General features: G+C 40.0%; 1 protein-coding gene across 1 annotated transcript in view; it reads right to left on the bottom strand.

Moving 5' to 3' along the window:
* Positions 1–20,286, bottom strand: part of TGFBR3 (transforming growth factor beta receptor 3) — a 108,947-nt gene that overhangs the window by 28,395 nt on the left and 60,266 nt on the right. The window contains exons 4-7 of the mRNA XM_058809047.1: positions 19,742–19,879; positions 8,575–8,758; positions 3,137–3,305; positions 677–824 (exon numbers count right to left, since the gene is read on the bottom strand). Of these exons, the coding sequence (XP_058665030.1) occupies positions 677–824; positions 3,137–3,305; positions 8,575–8,758; positions 19,742–19,879 (639 nt within the window). The remainder of the gene's footprint in view (positions 1–676; positions 825–3,136; positions 3,306–8,574; positions 8,759–19,741; positions 19,880–20,286) is intronic.

The raw sequence follows: 20,286 nt of genomic DNA, 5'->3' as shown, positions 1-20,286 counted from the left end.
AGGGAACACACATTTTCTTAGCAGAAAGTGTGTTAAGCCATAAAGCCTGTACCAAAAATCAACATGAATCAGTATCTGCAGTAATTTAAGAAGTTTAACTTTAGAGAGCCTGGCTTTAACTTTAAAAAACAATTCTTTTTTGCTGTCTGAGGAGAGTTAGGTCAATTTGACCAATCACTTACTGGAGACAGAAGTACTGGCAGGGAAAGGGGTAGATACTACTACAAGCACAAGCAGAAGTAAAGGAGTTTCCACTTCCAAAGGGATGTGGGTGTGTGCTGCATATCTAGTATTATCCATTCTGCACTTGAAGGCTTTGTTCCAACTTCTGACATGAACCTGTTGATCCATACACCAAAGTAACAGCAAAAAGAGAAATGAACATCCTACTCTGTGTTTAGGATGCTTCCACAGAAATCAAAAAGACACAGACTAAATCCTTGTTCTAACCACCTGGCTTCTGCAATGTGTTGGTCAGTTTTACAGCCCATATATTGGAAGTTAATGAGAATAAAAAGTTTATGCATTTACTCCTTAAAATGCAGTAATTATTAAAAAGAAGTATCTAAGAGAAAACATTCAGAAATCAACATGGTTTAGCACTATATCACATTTAAATGGATTCTATACTGTTGCATTACAATAGCTCACAAAAAATAAAGGTGCTTTAACTTACAATCACTTCCAGCTTTCCCTGGACATCATGAGACTTGATAACCCAATTGACAGACTTTCTGCACTTGAGGATAAGCACCACATCCCTGACAAGCCTGGTGCCTGGCTGAGATGGTTTAATGTCCACGATTATATCCACCTGGAGAGCACTGTATGGAAAATAGAAAGAACAGAATGCCAGAAATTTTCAGCTATCAACCTTCTTCCAATCCATCATGTTTCCACTGTCTGGCCAGCTGATTAAAATGCTGGATATTATCCCGGACAACACAACATGTGCAAAACAGATTGTTATTCCATACACACTTAAGTGATTTTGCATAACAATAAAAACAAGTACTTTTTAGAAAAAAAATATTTCTGTCTCTTATTTACAGGAAGTGTGCTACTCAATTCACCTATTATTTAGTGCAGGTAAGTGATATGGCAGGTAAGTGATATCACTTTACTTTCTAAAGTAAACATAATTTTCTTATTTCACTGTGACAGTGCCTAAAGATAACTGTTTTAGTTTCCTCTGGCTTTAACTGTACTAAAACTTTAAAAAATACCTTAAAAAAAGTAAAAAAGACAAAGAGGCTAACACACATGCATAAAAAACCCAACCCAAACCACAAGTACTATACTGGGGGGTGTCTGCCTAAACAGTTAAATTGTGGAATGACTTTGCTTCAGCTCTTGCGTGCTTTGACGATTTAAGCAGTGTATTCAGTTTCCACTACTTCTGGGTATATAGTTACTTTAAAAAGAAAAAAAACTCAGATGTCCAGCCTACTGCTTACTGGAAAATAGATGAAAACTGTCCAGATTTTCAAGATCACAGTAAAATAAGTACAGCAAATGGGTTCTTACCCATCAATAACATCTCAACATGTAAAATACCAATTCAACAGAAAAACCTATACTTCCAGACCATCCTATGGGGCCATACATTATAAGAACGTGCTCATCTCCAGCTAATAGGTTCCAACTAATAATACACTGAGACTTCATGTATCTTGGGACCTTTGGTCCATCTCCTGCCCCTTTACACATGCCTAGCTCAGCTTCTGTATGTTTCTTTGGGGATTTAAACTTCACAAGGATAGCTGTGGATAACACATAAAACTAAGAACAAAGTAATTTAGTATCTTTCTTTTTTTTTTACTTTTAATAGCAAAACATTTAAACTTTTTGCAGTGTTATCATCTCAAAAGCAAATTCCTATTGTGCTATCATCCAAAGCCAAAAGCTTGGAACCAAGGCTGTCATCGTGTAGCACTACAAGGGACTTGGAAGGATGCTTAGCATCAGCTCTGTTCAGGATGGGGCTGCATCAGCATTTGGGGCTACCAACTCCACTTCCACTACACTACCACTCCATTCCACCTCAACACTTTCTTACTCTCCTCAGGTTCTTATGCAAGAAAATGATCAGGTTCTGGCTTCAACATCTTGCAATGAGAATTAGCCTTTTACAAAAACACCTCCTCCCACCTCCATCTCCCTGTGTGGATTTCTCATTAGGGATAGGATGCACTCACATGCAGCTGCATGAGGAGCAGAACCAGACAATGCCAGATATCCAGTGAATGCAGTAAGCAGACAGGATTTTAATTCTACCTTATCTCTGATGAAATTGTAACCATCTAAGTTTCATAGCAAATTTCTGTTCTAGCAATCATACTTGGCCCTTAGTCACACTTGGAAAACCTCTTCCTATCTGAAGCACACCCCACTTATGTTCTCCCACAAAGATCTAGGAAAGACCAGTAAAAGATGAGTATTCTATATGTCTTACCCATCCCCTTTGATGAAAACTATAATTCAAAATTTAGAAAATCGTCATAATGTGTATAGAGTTACTTTTCCTAGCCAGCAGTTAAAAAAATTTTAGTCAGTGCACCACTATCAACCCTTAGCATTTCTCATAATTATCACATTATCCCTTAAACTCAACTGGAAACTTGACAGAAAATACTGTTGTGAATCTTCAGAGCAGCTGTGGAACACATATCACAGAGCACAGATCACTTGCAGCCTCTGGACACTGTTTGGGAGCCACTGTCCTACACCTTGCTGCCAGTCATCCCTGCCTGTGACAAGTCAGGATTACTTTCTACCTCTGTCTCACCTCCTCACACAGTGGTCTAACCTTAAAACCTCTCTGTCAGATACTGCCCTTACTCATATTCCCTTATTCACCTTATCCTTGGAAAAATGTGATTGATTGAGGAAGAAGGGGAGCAGTATACAGTCCATAAAAGCTGTGCTTTGCAGTCTTGTCCAGAAAAATCCTGTGATTATGCAGCAGAATTAAAATCTTTACATACTGAAGAACCAATTTCTATTTAAAGTAAAGTATTAAAGCTCAAGCTTTTCTTTAAGGATGAAATGGCTGCTTTCAGTTGATTTTTATAAGACAAGTGAAGTTTTTAGCTATTACTTCAAACAGTTTTAGTCTATTTAGATGATACTTTACCTGTTAGGATTGGAATTTGGAGTACTTAGTTCAATGATATGAACTTCTCTTTCCTGGACTAAGTTAGACATGAGGCACCCCTCTGCTGGTTTTGGCTGCAGGTATCCCGCAAGGTAATTCAAAGAGAGAAAATTCTTCTTTATGTTACACGAGGGAGGAAAAACTTGATCTGGAGGGGAAAAAAAAGCAAGCAGAGGGACCTTTAACCACAGATGGCAGCTTCGATGTATGCACATCCCACGTACACTTCAGTGTCCACTATATTTCTTAAAGGTGTCTCTAACATCTGTTACAAGCACATATGACAAATCATCATATTGAAAAGGAGATTACTGTTGCACCAATACATCAACTTTCTAATAGTTATTATTTATGGATTTAAACACATAGTAAAAGAAAACCCCTGTAAGAAAAGTGTGAAAACAATTCTGAAGAAAAATGTGAAAAACTTGTCAAAATTAGTAAAATACATTTGATTTGCTCCTTGCATCTTTACAAGAGATTTCTTTCTATTGCAATTTACTCAGAGATAACTTTTGGAATCAACTCCTTCTCCCTGTGGAAAATATTTTATTGTTGTTATGATAAACCTACCACGCTTTAAATACTACAGAAAGTACTTTCCATTTCCTTACTTAATATATTTACTATATATTGTGTAGTTGGAGTCAGTGTTGTCTAGAAAGCAACAAATATTGCATTTGTCTTGCACATGGAAAATTAAAAGCATGAAAAAATTATAGAGTCAGCTGTTGATATTAAGAAACTGATCACAATACACATAGCTGAAATAACGAAATTCTAGCATAGCTATTCAATCTCTTTTGGTTTTAACCAAAAAGCTGAATATGAGCATTACAGAACCCCAGGATGTGCTGAGCTGCAAGAGATGCACAAGGGTCATGGAGTCCAACTCCTGGCCCTGCACAGGACCATCCCCAAGAGCCACACCCTGTGTCAGAGCATTGTCCAAAGGCTTCTTGACCTCTGCCAGGCTGCTGCTGTGACCCCTGCCCTGGGGAGCCTGTCCCAGCACTCAAACACCCTCTGGGTGAAGAGCCACTAGTGTAAAATGCAAACCATTAAAAAAGTCACTTCATATGAAATTCTCATGCACAGCCTCTATTACTTTAGCCCAAGAAACACTATTTCTACTGAAAATCAGGAGCACTTTGCCTTTCTGAGATAGCTTGACCTATGAATTTTCATAATACACAGAAGGACCAAGTACCATGTTCAAGTACTTGAAGTACTGTAAGAATACAATTCCACATGCCTGGGTCTTTGACCATTGCTGTACAAGAAGGACTTTTCCTATTAAGGTCAGTAGCAGGATACAAAAAAAAACCCAAAAAACCAAAATAAAATAAATCAACTAGCATGCATTGTGAACAAAAAACTGTGAAGAAACTCTTATGAGCTATTCTGAGGCCATGCACTCTCTAAATGAGAACTGAAATGTCACCTCTGAAGGGCATTTGTGCATGCTACCCAGCTCTGCAGGAAGACCAGAGACTCCTGTGACCCTGGTCTCTGCAGAAACAATCAGGGGAGTTTCTTCTCCTGATCTTACACAAAGCAGCCTTTGAATATTAACCCTGTTGTGTCCCCTACAGAAGTTACTAAAGCTGTATAAGGCTGTGACTATTCATACTCCCCAGGCAAAGCACTTCTCTAACATCTGGTGTGTGCCCTGCCAGATTAGCCTTGAATGCAGCTGCAGTTCTGTCAGCTCCTCCCACAACAGCACAGAATGGAAAATGATCCCAAATGGTCTATGCTGAGCTTAAATTTTTAAATATATCTATATATATACACACACAGAGACAGTAGGGATTTTCTTCTTAACTGCTGTACAACACGATTCAGGCCATAAAACACCAGTTCTGGAGCAGTTTGTGGGTCATTACCACACGTGCTATCATTTGCCATCGCAAACAACTCAGTTCTTGCTCCCGGCACTTCCATGAGGCGTCTCTGGAGCTCTCCAGAAGTGCTGCTCTTGCTGCCAGAAGCACAGAGAGTCCCCAGCCTGGGCCCCCACTCGATAGCAAGCTTTTCCTCTGCAGCAGATTTCAACTCTATCATGGGCTACTTGACATGCACACTAGAATGAACTTAATCCCATCCACATCAGTTACCAAAACTGGGCTGGAGCAGAAAAGAAAAGGGGATCCATTCCAGCTTTCTCTGCTCACTACACATCTCCTCTTTGTTAGTTTCAGGGCTGTCTACATACTTTGGAATGGGACTGCAGGTGTCTGTAATCAATTAAAAACATACCAAACCAGCCAACAAACAGTCAGTTTATGGATTCTGTGCCTCTCTAATCTCCCCAGACTCCCAACAGGGAATCAGACGTGGGGTTTGCAGGAACCCCCTCAGCAGAGGGTCTCTGGCCAGCAGCTGGGGTGCCAGGGGGCCCTGCTGGCCAAAGGCAGCAGAGCGGTGAGCAGTGACCAGCAGCCACCTTCCATCAGTGAGCGCCAGGCAGGCTGGATGGACACACAGCACTGCACACCAGGATCTGTCCCTTCTGTGTGAAGCACTTGTTTTTACTGATGAGGACAGACACTGTCTGCTCTGTTCTGCACAAATTAGGTGCCATCCACAGGTTCATGGCTGAAGTTGAATATCCAAGCTTAACATCACCCTGAGGAGGTTTTTGTGTGAATGAGCACTGTTAATCAAGTGTCTCTTCCCAAGACAGGCACCCTGGGCAGCAGCAGTTGGATTCAGCAATAAAAATCCCATCTAAGGAGAGCTTGCCTTTCAAAATCTGATCTGGGCATAAGCAAGGTGTTTGGAATTTTCCTTGGGCACCCTGATGGTAGGGCTTATTTATGTGTATTTCACAGTTTGCTAGCCCTTAGCACAACAGAGATCAGAACCTTGGCTGGCATTTAATGGCAGGATAGAAATGGGATCAGGGAAGGGCTACAGGGGTCTCAGGAGGGAGGATGCAAACTCTAGGCAGTGCTCATTCTGCAGCAGGACACACAGCTAAGCCAGACACGATGGGACCATGTGCCAGCTTTAAACCAAGCAAGCATGGCATGCAGGATATGTGCACTGGCTATAAATTCAGAGTCGGGAATGATGTTTCAGCTTCTGCCAGGACAGAAGCACAGTGTTACTGTCTGTAAATAAACTGTACATTTTCTGATTTAGCTACTGTTAAAACTAATTTTTTTATTATTTAGGTAAGAAATGTGTTGAAATTAGGGTCCCTTCAGGCTAGCACATTTGCCCTGGATGTACTGGTGATGCTAGATGCATTAGGTAACATTTAGCTAACTGATAGGACTTCCTGACTTGCTCAATCATGTCTTACTGAACCATGAGGAATTAAACTGACTTCTGCTGTAAAACACATACCAAGAGCACTGTCATCGTGAGCAGTCCTGCCTTCTAGAATCTGACAGTGATTATCACAGCAGCCACTCTGCCCTCTCCTCCATTGCACAAACCAAGGCAAGAACAAGAACTCCACTTCTTGTGCCCTCTTCCTCCACACCCCCATTCCGGTCCCTTAAAATTCTTGCTGTGATCACCATCCCTGCAGTATTTGATCAGCCACTCTTTAGAATCAACAGGATTCAGATGCACTTGGCCCTGATCCAGTTTGCTAGTGCTCTCAGCTGCCTTTCATTTGCAATTTCAAAAGTGACTTAAGAGACCCATGGCATCAGAAGCAGTTTTATTCTATGAAAGATCAGCCTTCTTCAGATCTTTCTGTCCTTTGGCTTGCATTTTCTGTTTTCTGTATTCAGCGACAGCCTACATTTTTAAAATGTAACATCTTCCAGTTTCATATTTGTCTAACTTGAGTGAAGCTGAAATGTAGACAATTATATGAATACAGCCCTCAAATTCTGTATCAGTCACACAGCCAGGAACTGCTTTGTGTGACCACCTATAGATTATGAGCAATTTCAGCAGTGATTCACAGCCTGTCAGCTGAGGGTACCTTACTAAATCTCATGAGAGTGTAAGTTTTGCATGAAAAGCCTACATTGTACGTCACTGCATGCTGTGGTTTGTGAAATCCAGTGATTCCATTGTTTACTCTGCAGAGAAGCAAACCAGGAGCACATCCCACGTGGTTTTCACAGAACTCCTCACATGACTCTGCAGTTCAAGAACGGACCCTGTCCCCACCCCTGAGCACATGCATAACCCCCCCACATACACACATGTTCCCTTCTGCCAAGAATTTAAATCAAAATCAAACAATTACAGCTGAGCTGGTTTGTAGGAGCCTTCTCAGAAACTGTCTGTTTTGGTTGCCTGCCAAGTTCCATTTTGGGTACTTGCTCCTAATTAAATTGTGTTTTAGTGCATTCTAAAGATGATGCAAAACTCTCCTCTTTAGCCTCCTGGTTTGACTGGAGACATGCAAATCAACAAACAAAATTTTATCTGGTTTTTTCAACATATCTCATTAAATATTTGTCTCCACAATGCAGAGACCACTACTCCCATGTATATGTTTCAAGAGTATTTTAATAAGGTAAGAAATATATTTCTGAATGATTTTCTGGCATTAGAATCCACAACTAGTGCCAAGTAGAGCCAAAAAAAAAAAAAAAAACCCACACAAGGGAATCCTCTACAAATTTGGCAGGATTTGGATAAAACTAACTCAGGCATATTCTGATTTTGGGGGGTAAACCTCCTATGTCAGGAAATCAAATTATCAGATACATGTGGTTAGGAAAGAATGCTTTGTCCACTGAAGGCTTTTTGTTGGTTTTTTCTTGCCTGTAACCAACTAGTTCAGCTGTTTGGGAGTTTCTGTAGATATTCCTGCAGAGGATCACACAGTTATGTTGTGCCAACACTGCTCAGCTATGGAGCTACAGCTTGAGCCCCACCCCAGTACAGGCCTGTGTGCAGTCCCCAAGGAGCTGGGGTCCTCTCCCATCTGCACTAGGCCACCTGAAGAATCTGGCATGTGGCTCAGAGGGACAGGAAATCTGTCTCCTTGGGATGAAAATATGTCAGTACAGACTAAGGTAACTTAGTTTGGTGAGGAAGGCAATAATTCTGTGCCCAAAGAAGCCTGGATCCTTATACAAGCAAATAATGAAAAAATAATGTAACTCAGGTCCTTCTAGAAATTTCCCCCTACTTCAAGATGAACGTACCCAAACAATCACCATGAGTAGCTGATACTGTTTAAAAGGCAAAAAAAGGCAAAGTTTGACTTTTGTAAGATTCCGAGCAATTGCATCCACATTTATGAGCATAAAGTGATGGCACCACAATCCATTAAAAGTTTCCTAAACCCAAGGTCTGGTCTTAGACTTGAGGCTTGCCCTTATTTCTCTGCTTCCCCCTTCATATGTTTAAAAATTAAAATAAGTGAAATATAAGCAACATATTCTCAGTATCTGAAAGTGTCTATGAATTCAGTTGGTTTTGTTCTGGTTTACCTTCTCCTACTTTAATGTAGATGTTTCTTGATATTTTAAGTTCAGTGAAAGACGTTACTGCTCCATATTCCTTCTGGGCCCACTGTAGCAGATGTTCATTTTTCTCAGGAAAAAACTTTTCTTCTGTTTCTGCTGACAAGGAGAAGTTTCCCTTCTCAAACTGAACAACGGAACCTACAGACACCTGATGGGAATAAAAACACATTTTAATGTGGTACATTTATCCATGCAGACACATAGCATGTTTAAGTGATGTGACCTCTCATACCCAAATGCAGTGACTGAAGGTGATTATGGTCTATTTCCACTTTGCATTTTCACCACCTAGAAGCACCTATGCCATGGGCTGATTTAATGGAGCATCTCTACAATGCTCCTAACATATCAAATTCTGTGTAAATTCCAAGTGTACAGTCTTAGAGGATGGCACTGACACAGCACATGCCAGATTGTGCACTTTTATATCAGAGACATGTGGGACATTTTCATAGAGCTTTGGCCTAACTAGAAAAATCTCCCATGCACAAAATTCACAGGATTTAAGGACTTAATCAGTGATTATTTTGCAGGAATATTGAATTTGAATAGATACTGGCATTCCACCCTCAGAGACAGTTTATCCAGTAAGAGTAGTAGTTGGTTTTCATTTGCACATTGTTTCCAATTTTTTTTATGGTCAATACCAGGGTAAAGCAGCATCAGTGTGTCTTTTTAAACATTTCAAGACAGCATGAGAAAAAATATTATTCCTTCTAAATAACAATCAAAGAAATTGATTACTTTACAATAATACATTTTTGCTGTATTTTTCATTTGAGATAGTTAAATGCATGCTAACACAACAGCTGTCTTCCTCAGAATACACTTGGTTTTTCATTTATTACTAATTAAAACTTGAAAACCTTTTTCATCATCCTGCAGCATGACAAATGTCTTCCTGAGGGACAGATCCTATCAAAGTGGCCACGTGCTTCAAGGGAGGAACCGACAGACAGAAAGCAGAGCAACTAAAAGTCTGGCACAAGCATCCTCACTAAGTGATCATCCAGTAAACATCTTGAAACAAACATGAAGCTTATCATATTTACTTTTTTCAATCACCTACTAAAGTCTATTTGAAATCCTGGTTCCACTAACCAGGTTTTAGAAAGGACTGCAGAGTTCTGCTGTGCTTGCCAATGTTGGGATTTTTACTACACAGACCTAAGGCAAGGTTAAGTGAGCCAAGCACGTTATTTGTTCTGGAAAGAATTCAACAGACCCTTCCAAAAAAGGCAACCATCACTGTTTCAACACCTGCCTTGAACATTAACTATTTACTCTTCAGAACAAATCAAAAGCAAATCTAACATGTTTAGGATAATGCAAAGCATTAAAGCCTAATAACGTTTTAAATATTTGGGAACCAACCAATTTTTATCTGAGCACTAATTAGGCACTGATTGAGTGATTAAGAGACTGCTGCCACAGACACTCTTATCTCCTCCCTTCAGCTCCTTTAGTGGTTACTTTCTGAGGTTGCAGAGTGGAAAAAGTGCCCCAGCTCTATTTCTTCCAGTTGTTGTGAGGACATGAAAAGGAACTGCACTGGAAACATCCTCTGCTGTTGAGTAAACCTATATGTCCTGTCACTTTTCTGAGACTAAATGAAGAAGCTGGACATGGAAAATCTGTTTGCAAGACCGTAAGATACTGGCCATAGCCACAAACCACAGCAAGCACCACAGTTCAGAGGGCTGTTCCTCAGAGGAAATGAGGATCAAGCATAGGATATTGAAAATATGCTACCAAAACCTGAGTATTGCATCAAAGAACAAAACATATTTTAGAACATATTTTGGTTGCATACACTACTACCCTGCTGACCATTGGGGAAAACAGGGCTTGAAATTTTCTCTGCACCATACCAAATCAAGGAAACATACATCCCCTCATGCTGGGGCAAAAAACTAAAACAGCCTTCATACATCCCTTAAGAAAAGTTCCCAGTCTGAATAAAACTGCCCTTGCAAGGCTGCCATGGCAGTTCAGGACATCAGTTACCTGGAAGAAGTGCCAAATGTCATCGGTTACTATTCCCCAGAGGGAACAACTCTCAGAACCAAACCTGAGTCATCTCAAATACATGCAGTGGTGAGTGTGAATACTGCACACACAAAATTGCATATTCTGTTTCTTATTTTACCTATTTCCTTCTCTCCCTTTAAACATTTATTGCCTTATTTCTTTCTTTGAATCTGATCCAAGGGGATATTTACTTTGCCTTATAACATTTTAAGTATTTAACACCGTTATAATTCAGAACTCCCAAGTAGGAAGCAAGTTCATAATTCAGCCTTGAGAGAGAGCTGGGCACCTCTGGGCCATGACTCAGGATATAAAGGTAAGTGTGCACAGCCAGCCAGCATGAACCAATCCCTCCTCTCACAACAGCTACACCACTACCCATCCAGGGCCTGCCAGCACAGGGACCACCTGATCACACCTAAAGCCATGATGGAGGTAAATGTACCAGGAGGAAAAGAAGCAGCATCCTTCATATTTGTATCTGAGCTGTACAGCATCAGACCTGTGTAGAACATGTAGGAGAGGAGTGTATCTGCTCAGAATAAAATGAGAATATTTGAACCAACTACTGGAGCAGCCTACAGGGAGATCAGAGTCAGCTGGTGTTTATTGATATTGTACTTTGACGTAATTTCATCCTCTTACAGAGAAAAATAAAGCCACAGATGGAGAAATATCAGGTATTCCAAAACTCAAAAATGCATCTTTTGTTGTTCATAAACCCATATACAACATACTCGAATCATCAAAAGAACAATTCTCTTCAAGTGAATAAGAAACATGCTGCTTTTGAAATTACATGCCACACTTGTGAATCACCTATCAAATTTGCATAGTCCTTACAGCCACAGAGGTGTGATGGTTTCAGGCAATGACAAAATGTTTCATTTTAGTGCTCTTTAGTGTCTCTGATGACATGCAGTCATCATAAAATTCCACTTGAAGTTCTCACATTTTTGAAAACATACACATGAGGAGCACTATCTTAAATACATTTTAGATTTTAATTCAACTTCCTGGGAGATACTCAGTTTTGCAGCTACCAAAGATCCTTATATAATTAATGCTGTTCAATGTTTTCTAAGGATGAAAGCAGAACCTTACAAGATCAGAGAGCAGACTCCTGCACATCTTTGAATCTTTATATATGTAGGAAGAAGATCCTGGGATTTTCTACCAAAGCTGAATCTGTGTCAAATCAAGTGGAAATTTCAAAATGCCTAAGGAACAGTTACTAGAATGATAAAGAAACAAACAAGAAAATCTGTGGAAAGGGGAAATCTGGTACCAAGGTTTAAGGCTCAGCAGGAGTTTATTAATTGCACACAGGTAACTGCCCACTTAATTTAACAACATCTTAATAGACTCAACATAACACTTGTTTGATATGAGCAAAATAAGGCAGCAGAAGCTTTTCCAGGGATTCTGTTTCAATTTAGAGGCAATTCAGTGGAAGAAGTGAGAGGAGAATTAAAGCCTATCTATGCAACTGCAGCTATAGTTTCCACTGGAATCAGTGACTCAGTAACAACCTGTTGTGATTTATTATCTCCACATCACTAACACCAGTAGTCTGCCAAAATCCATTGCCTGCTTCTGTAAACTTCCACTGGCTAAACCCCCTGTTTACTGAAGCAAGCAAAGAAAGGAAGGAGCCATGACCATACAGAAGAAAAAAGACTCCCAGGTGCCTGTTCCAGGTCCTTCAGCCTCCTGCAAGACTGGTTTGGGAATACACCTCAACCACTAAATGCCCAAACAGTCTTTGTTTCCTCGCTCTTGAAGGCTGGATTAACTTAAAGTCCACATCTTCCTGACTAGCAGCTGTCTTGGTCTGAAAGTGATGGTGCTGGGCTCCTAGAGGGACCAGGAGGAGGAGGAGGAATGCTTAGGAGCAGTCAGAGGCAGCAATGAGAAAGATCAGCAGGAGATACAAGAGGCAGCATCATCAGATCTGGCCTATCCACACTCCTAACACGAGTTCTGGTTGGAACAATGACCCACAGAGACAGCCCACTCACACAGCTGAAACAAACACCACACAATAAAGGTTGAGTTCTGAAAGTTGTCTTAAATCACATGGGATCTAGTATGAACTCTGTGACACTCTCAGCAAACCAAGCTCCCCAAAAAAACACCAGCCTTTGAAGTCTCGAGAAAGAAGAATCTAAGGCACAAGGACCTGCCTGGTTTCCTGTGGAAATTTACTGGCAATTTGGTTTTCTTGAAATATTTCTGCCCAAGCTGAAGTGATTACAGTGAAAGCAGAGGGTAGCTATAGATCATAAAATTTCCCTATTTTGGGACATCACACATACAGAATGTTTTTACTATACTCTGCATATTCATTTCATGTACTCCATCTTGCTTCCTAAGCCAGAAATAGCAACTCTCTTCTGCAATGTCTTCCTGAATGAAGCTTTGGAAAAAAAAAACCAAAAAACCAAAAAACCTCAACCCCCTGGATATTTAAAGATGCCTTACTAGGGTTATTGTACTCTTAAACTCCTTTTACATGCATTATTTTCAAGCATCTATTTACTACTCTGTCATTTTCTGCCATTCCTACTGCTGACCAAATCCTTCTGCTCTTTTCACAAGAATCACCACCCCAGGTAGCCTGAGGTCCCCCTAATATTTCTGAGAATAACCCATTTATATAGACTTTAGAAAAGCAGTATTTTGCCAGGGTTGAAACATGCCAGGAGACAAAGTCTACAGGGAAATTTACCATTGTGAAAAGCATAGTAAGAGTTACTGTTTACTAAACACTGCTTTTAATTTGGCACAAAATTTAATTTTCACATTTTTTCAAAGGCAAGGAAACAGTGTGGGGATGAAAAGGGAGAATATGAACTTTTCCAAGTGGAAAAGGGCAACTACAGGATTATTTCCAGCTCCTGAGTAGAAGAACGATGAAGACTTCTTAAAAAAAAAGCAAACTCAGGATTCTACAGTAATGTAAAGCTCCTTTTAAATTCCTCTTCACACTGTTACACAACACTGAAAATCTATGCTTTTACTTTGAATAGTGAAAGGTCACTATTTATACCAAATTTATCACTAGTCATGCATTTCCTATCCTTCCTCACTCTTCTCCTAGCAGAGCACTCTGCTCACATCTGGGTCTGTTTAACCAGTGATTGGAAATTTAGCCTCCTGATTTCCCGTTAAATACTAGGCACAGGAAAACAAATAGCACTTGTTTTTCAGTGAGTTTTGTCAGTCATCCAAACCTAGTGCAAACCATAGAACAGCCTGTGGTTTGGTGGCAGTGACCCAAAATTTGTGAACCATATTTTCATGAAGTGAGAGGAATAAATCAGCAATTGGCTAAAGCAATAAGAACATGGATTTTTTTTCTTAGAAATACAAAAATTACTAATAATTAAACTCTTAATTCTATCACTTCATCTTCTTTAAAGCTTTTATCTTTTCAAATCTCAAACCAAGAGCAAGTGATCTGGTTTTGTATTTATCATTACTGCTCTGGCTTCCTCCATTTCAGTACCTTAACCCACACTCACTCCTAGCTCTTGCAAGGAAGGTTATTTGTTTGCATAAGTGTTTTCTTATCAATAACTTTTACTCATTCAATTGCCTGAATAACTAACTCAGAGAAAAAGCTGAAGCATCACTTCTTAAATCACACATTATATAAAATCACATATGTAGATATTTAAGGGGGGTTTGGATCTTTTCTAACAGGAAATCACAAAGGATTGGGATCTTTTTTCATTGATTTAATTCTCACTACTTTCACTTGCTGAGTAAAGACATTCCTAGGCTATAAAAGCAATTGAAAAAGCTACCAAATATAAAGAAAAAAAATTACTTTCTGAGTAGCACCTATAAAACCTTTCTGTGCAGTTTCATAAAACTTCTGGTTTTCTGCCAAGACATGTTCGCAATAAACTAGCTTTAGGGAAGGAGAGAAATGACGACTTGATGGGAAGGAAGGAAACTATTTTGCTGTATGAAAACCTAAAAGTGGGCTGGTGGAAGAGGTCTGGTAATGTTTTTCTGCAATACTGACTTGCACCAAGATCACAGGTAAAAGCAGTTTCTACAGTAGTTGTCTAGTATACATAAAACTGTGATGTCATAATCTAACCAGTCTGATCACCTGTGAACATGTCCTTCAACTTCCTCTCCCCCTCCCCTTTATAATGCAATTTTGGCATTTATTCCCCGCAGAGGAAAAAAATTAAATGTAGCACAGATGAGAAGCATTCCCCTTGCTGAACTGAACAGAGCTTCCAACCCATGCAACGCTCTTGAGAGGGATGAGCCCAAAAACACTTGAACAGAAAGGGCCCAATTCCCAAATTGTTGTATTTCTGTGACATGTACAAATATAAAACCAGACCAATATGACTACATGCACCAGGAACTGAAGTGATGATTTACAGTTACTTAGGCCAGGCAGTCCATGCACTAACCCATTTCAGGTATTTTTGGACTGAAATGCCATGATACTAAGGTACATTTATTTTTAACACAATGAAAATAAACTCCAAGCTTATTTTACTAGAATTACAATAATTTCACAGCATCACCTACTTCACCCATCAATATACAGCAACTCATGCAGAGTCTGAAAATAACCTGTCCATGCTAAATGTATTGTTAACACCACACTAGGCAGACACCATATATTCTTTTCTCTTTCTCGTGCACACACAGAAAATTTTTGTCAGGTTTATATCAAGATGCCCAGATTTTCTCTTAAGACTACTCACTAGTGTTCTTTGTGATTTATAGATGGGGAAGCACCCCGAGAAGCAAAATGACAACACAGGAAACAGAATAGTGAAGCACAACTGCCCTTAGCAGCCATGCCCTGTCATGAAGGCTTCCCTCAAAGTACTGTCACTCTGAGAGAATCACTGTGCTTCCATTCAGTGCCACTTTGGAAAAAACTCTTCATTAAAGAAATTCTGATGCTAACCCAATAAAAGCTTTGGTTTATCTGGGCACGCTACCTAATTTTAATGACAATTTATTCCACTGTGAGTTTAGCCACCAGTAGGCATTTTGTGAAAATGAAACCATGAGTTGTTTCTATGAAGATAGAGCACATAAATCACTGAGTGAAACTGTGCATTACATGATAGAAATAAATGCAAAACCACACATGTACACCAAATCTACATGTCCTCACTGAAAAAATGTTTACTAAGAAGGTAATGTGTGCTTCCCCCATACTACAACCATGCACCCAAAGCCTGGATTTTCTCTCACATTCATTTTAAGCTTCTTAACTGATGGAGGACCAGGCTGAAGGCAAAAAATCTATGCTCAAACTATGTGATAAGAAGTTAAACTCCAGCCCTACTCAGTAGTACTGTATTTTCCCAGGTTTTTGGATATGTGCTGATACAAGCTTTAAATCTTTTCATCCTTCCCTGGGGCAGCTTTAATGGAAACTCAAACAATAAATTCACAGAATGAAGGAAACACACCATTTTGCTGATGAGGCCACTGAGAACACACAGCACTAACTCTAGCCTCTTCTCCAGTACAATCATCATTCAAGCTCAGTGTGCCTTGGTTTCTCCACCTGTACAGTGCTAGCAGCACTTGTGATCCAGTTCATCATCTGCTCATATCCTGGAGACAACTTTGTTAGAAATAACCTTGCAACTTATAATACAATTAATTTTTAATTTTTATTTAGTTACTTACTTACTCAAAGCACACGTCCCTGTAACAGTTTGAGAACTTTATTATGATACTTTACAAGGAAAAAAAGAGCTAATATTAAAAAGAAATAAAGAGTTAGGACTTTACTAATGGTTCCATGATCATTTCACTACAAACTTGGATCTGGCTCTAGCAGTGTGGTCTTTATCAGCAGCAAGTCCCAGAAGTTGTCATTTAAATTTCTTTACACTACCTACCACTCTAACAAGGATTTAATCAATGAAAGTCATTGCAATTCATACTTTACATACAGTATATTAATAAAATGGTGAATGAATGTATTGTTTGGAAAGTTGGAAGGAAAAGCTGGAAAGTCAACTAGTATCTTGCCTGAGGCTTCCATAGAGACAGACACAATAGTTATGACACTCCTGTGGTATGCTTGCCATGGAATTCATGGGCACTAGATAAATTTCTTCTAATTCTAAATCTTTCATGATTCAACATACTCAGTCTTCTGTTCTGGCTATACATTTAAGGAGACTGAACAAGTCAGAGCCACAGAGCTAAGCATTTTTAAACAAGGGCTAAGGAAGCATGCTTTGCACTCTGCAGCCCTTGGAGCTGCTATTTACAGTCCTAGGGTCAGTTGTCTGGAACTCACTGAAGGCTCTGGCACAGAGGCAGGGAACCTCTCAGCAACTAGGGCAGAAGCAGGATATCCCTCTGCCCCACAGCTTACCTAAAACAAGAACCCCTGATTCTGGAAAAGGACAACCTTTCCTAGGATACAAACTCGGGGGATGCGAATTAGCACAGCTCAACACAGGCAAACAGCTCTCTGCAGAACTAGAGCCCCTTGATCTCTGTTTGGCATACTGCACTTGCCTACAGGTGCTGCCAGGACTTCCTCCACATTTTTCATGTTTTCTGTGCCACATGATTCTGTGCTGTTTTTTCAGAAAGCTTTTGGGAAAACAATGTATTTGTCCTTGTGAGCAGAGTGGAACTGTGGAAAAGCAACAGATGGTGACCACATTTAAAGTTGTTCAGCCCATAACCTCATGGCTTATCATCCCGAGATGCCCTGAGAAACAGGGCCATGAAAAGTGGGAAGGCTGATGAATCCATGGTAGGAGGCTGAAGTTAGCTTATGTTTACAGCAAAAACATCACCTTAGGGAAAGAACAAAGTGAACTTTAGGAGTGAGATGGATGACAGACACTAAAGTGGGAGAGGTAAAGGTGGATCAGTACTCTGGCATTATGCAATCTTGTTCTTTGAGCTCTTTGTAGGAAAGCAAAATAGAAACCTTAACATGATGGAAGGAAAATTACACAAATTCTTACAGCACTTAAGGAGATCCAAAATTGTTATGGAGAGCGAGCTATTCAGATGGATTAGGGATGGGTTAACATTGAGAGCCAGTTCAGTCCCTTGCAACAAAAAGGCAAGGTCCCATGGGCAGCAGCATTATCCCAGCATCAAAGGCTGGCAGGATGGCACCAGGCACCACAGCATCCAGCCCTTACCATGACCAGCAGAGATTAAGAGTTGGAGTTGTGAGAGGAGGTATTTGATTTGAGTCCCCCCAACACTGCTGCAAACCTGCAGTGCCTACCAGGTATTCCTGCCCCACCTGAGAAACAGTACACCCTTCCGTGCAGCATCAGTGGCCAAGTTCACCATGGCAGTTCTTGAGGTCAGGCAACTTCTTGCTTGGCAAGATCCATGACTGCTGCTGCTCACCTCTTCAAGCCTGAGCTTGTAACCAGAAGCACCTGAAATAGTTTTCTGCAGCAAACACTTATCTAATGGTACAGCTTTGGCAGCCAGAGCCTCATTGCTCCTATGCCTTATCCCTATTGCTCCTATGCCTTAATGCAGGCTGCTGAAACCCCACTGAGACAAACCAAGCAAGCTCAGCACCATCAGCTGAGCAGAAATACAGGAGTCTCAGCAGGCCATCTCTCCATTCCCTGAGCAAGATAAGGGGAGAGGGAAAATCCTGGGTGCAGAGGAAGAACACAAACTAGCTGAACTAAAACTAGCTGATAGGAAATAGGAGTGATGATGTGTTGTAGGAGAAGATCAAAACTAAACTGGAAGTAAGTCCAAGGCTTTATTATATGATGAAAGATCCTGCTTCTTTTGTCCACAAGAGGAATGAGGACTCGTTACACTGTTGTTGCACATGTTGTTCCTCAGTCATTTCCTCAGCAGACCAGAACTGTACTGGTTGCATTAAGGACACATAACAGGAAGATAACAGTCATGAGTCTCCAAAACAGCAATGAAAAACCTAAGATTGTAAATACCTTAGATAAAAACAAAGCCATATTCTTTGCACCAATCAGTAATACACTGGAAACAGGACTGAGTCCTTTGAAGTTCAAAATATCAAGGCTACTCCTACTCTTATATGACAGCTTGATGACAGGAAAAAGAAAAACAATTCCAGAAAGCTTGTAGTGTCCAGCAAGTGACAGAACTCTTGGTGCCCTCCACCATGTCACCACCACACCAGGTCAACTGAGAGAGCAGTGTCCCTTCTCAGAGTTCTAATGCTGCACCACAGTGCATCCTCCTGTCCTGCTGATGCACAGTGACACAGCTGAGTTCCCCCTGGGTGCTGCAGAAACAATCTTGCCTACCACTGTCAGCTGTGCTGGAGGAGCAAAATTAAGCCCTATAAGGACACTGCTAAAAATAATCAAGTTCAGTTCTGCAATTAGAGTTGAATATAGTGAAAGCTGCAACTTTCATAAAGACAACTCATGATTAGACATGATGTCATGCATTAAAAACTTAATCCAAACAACTTGTCTGTTTCACTACAAATAGCAAACTTGAATGTCCTGGCAAACTGTAAGAACATGATTTACAAATACTAGGTAATATTTGGATCTTGCATTATAAGCAGTGCTCCAGTCTTTCTGAGAAATAAAAATGACTTCATTCTGGGCTTAGCTTGGTCATTTCAATAGACCAAAAATTCATCAGAGACATAAACCATAGCTGGAGATATTAAGCTCAATAGATACAAAATTTTGTTTTGGTCTCAGACGACACAATTAACATCCACTCTTAATATTTCCAATAGCTCTGAGGCTTTTTGCTTTATGGTACTGTCAGACTTCCAATCTGCTATAACCTCACAGCTTTTTGAACTCTAATGGCTGTTAGTATTAATAGTTGTATGACGTGCAGATTCTGAAAAGCAGTTTTGCTTTCCTTTCCTTAAATTCACATAACAAGTAATTGGCTACTTTTTCCAAACTGCTTTGCCCTACCATCTAACTGTTCCCCAGAGCCCTACAATGAAACTTGACCCTCTCTTAACTTTTTTTTTTAATCTAAAGTTTGAAAATTTTCCAAATGAATACCATTAACTCCATGCTTATGTGACAAGCAGCTATGACAGAGAGCAGGCCAGAGGACTGTGTACACTTACAAAGAAAACTCTTCGGATTCCAGGTGCCAATCTTTCTGTTTTTAGCTTCCAGACCAAAGGCAAAGGAGAGTTGAGAAGAAACACCAGAGGCTTCTGATGAATATGCACTGATGAAATTGGATTCAAATGTAATGTGACCTACAGAAAAACACAGAAATATGTGAATACTTCCTGGAATTTGAAACAATGAAGCAAAGGTAATTTATATATATACATATTATGATTCTTAGCATTCAGACCTCTTGACTCAAGATTAAAGACTAATCTACTTCCACAAAAGTCAGTCAACAGAACACAGAGAAAATAAAATATGAAATAGTTAACATTTGTGCTCTATGCTTGCAGAGCACTGCTAAAAAGAAAACCTTGGCAAATGCTGATGAAAAATATCTTATGCAAAAGGTCAAACCACTAAGCTGAGAGTTGGAGAACAAGGAGATAAAAAGAGTTGCAAAGCAAACTCTGATTGCTGGTTTCTAGATGGTAGTCTACAAGGCTGGCTTAGAGTATAAAACCTCATCTGCTGATTCTGTTAAGGACATAAA

This window comes from Ammospiza caudacuta, chromosome 7 (assembly GCF_027887145.1).
Source record: "Ammospiza caudacuta isolate bAmmCau1 chromosome 7, bAmmCau1.pri, whole genome shotgun sequence".
Taxonomy (NCBI): Eukaryota; Metazoa; Chordata; class Aves; order Passeriformes; family Passerellidae; genus Ammospiza; species Ammospiza caudacuta.
The sequence above is the reverse complement of the archived record's forward strand: the minus strand, read 5'-3'. Positions and strand labels throughout refer to the sequence as shown.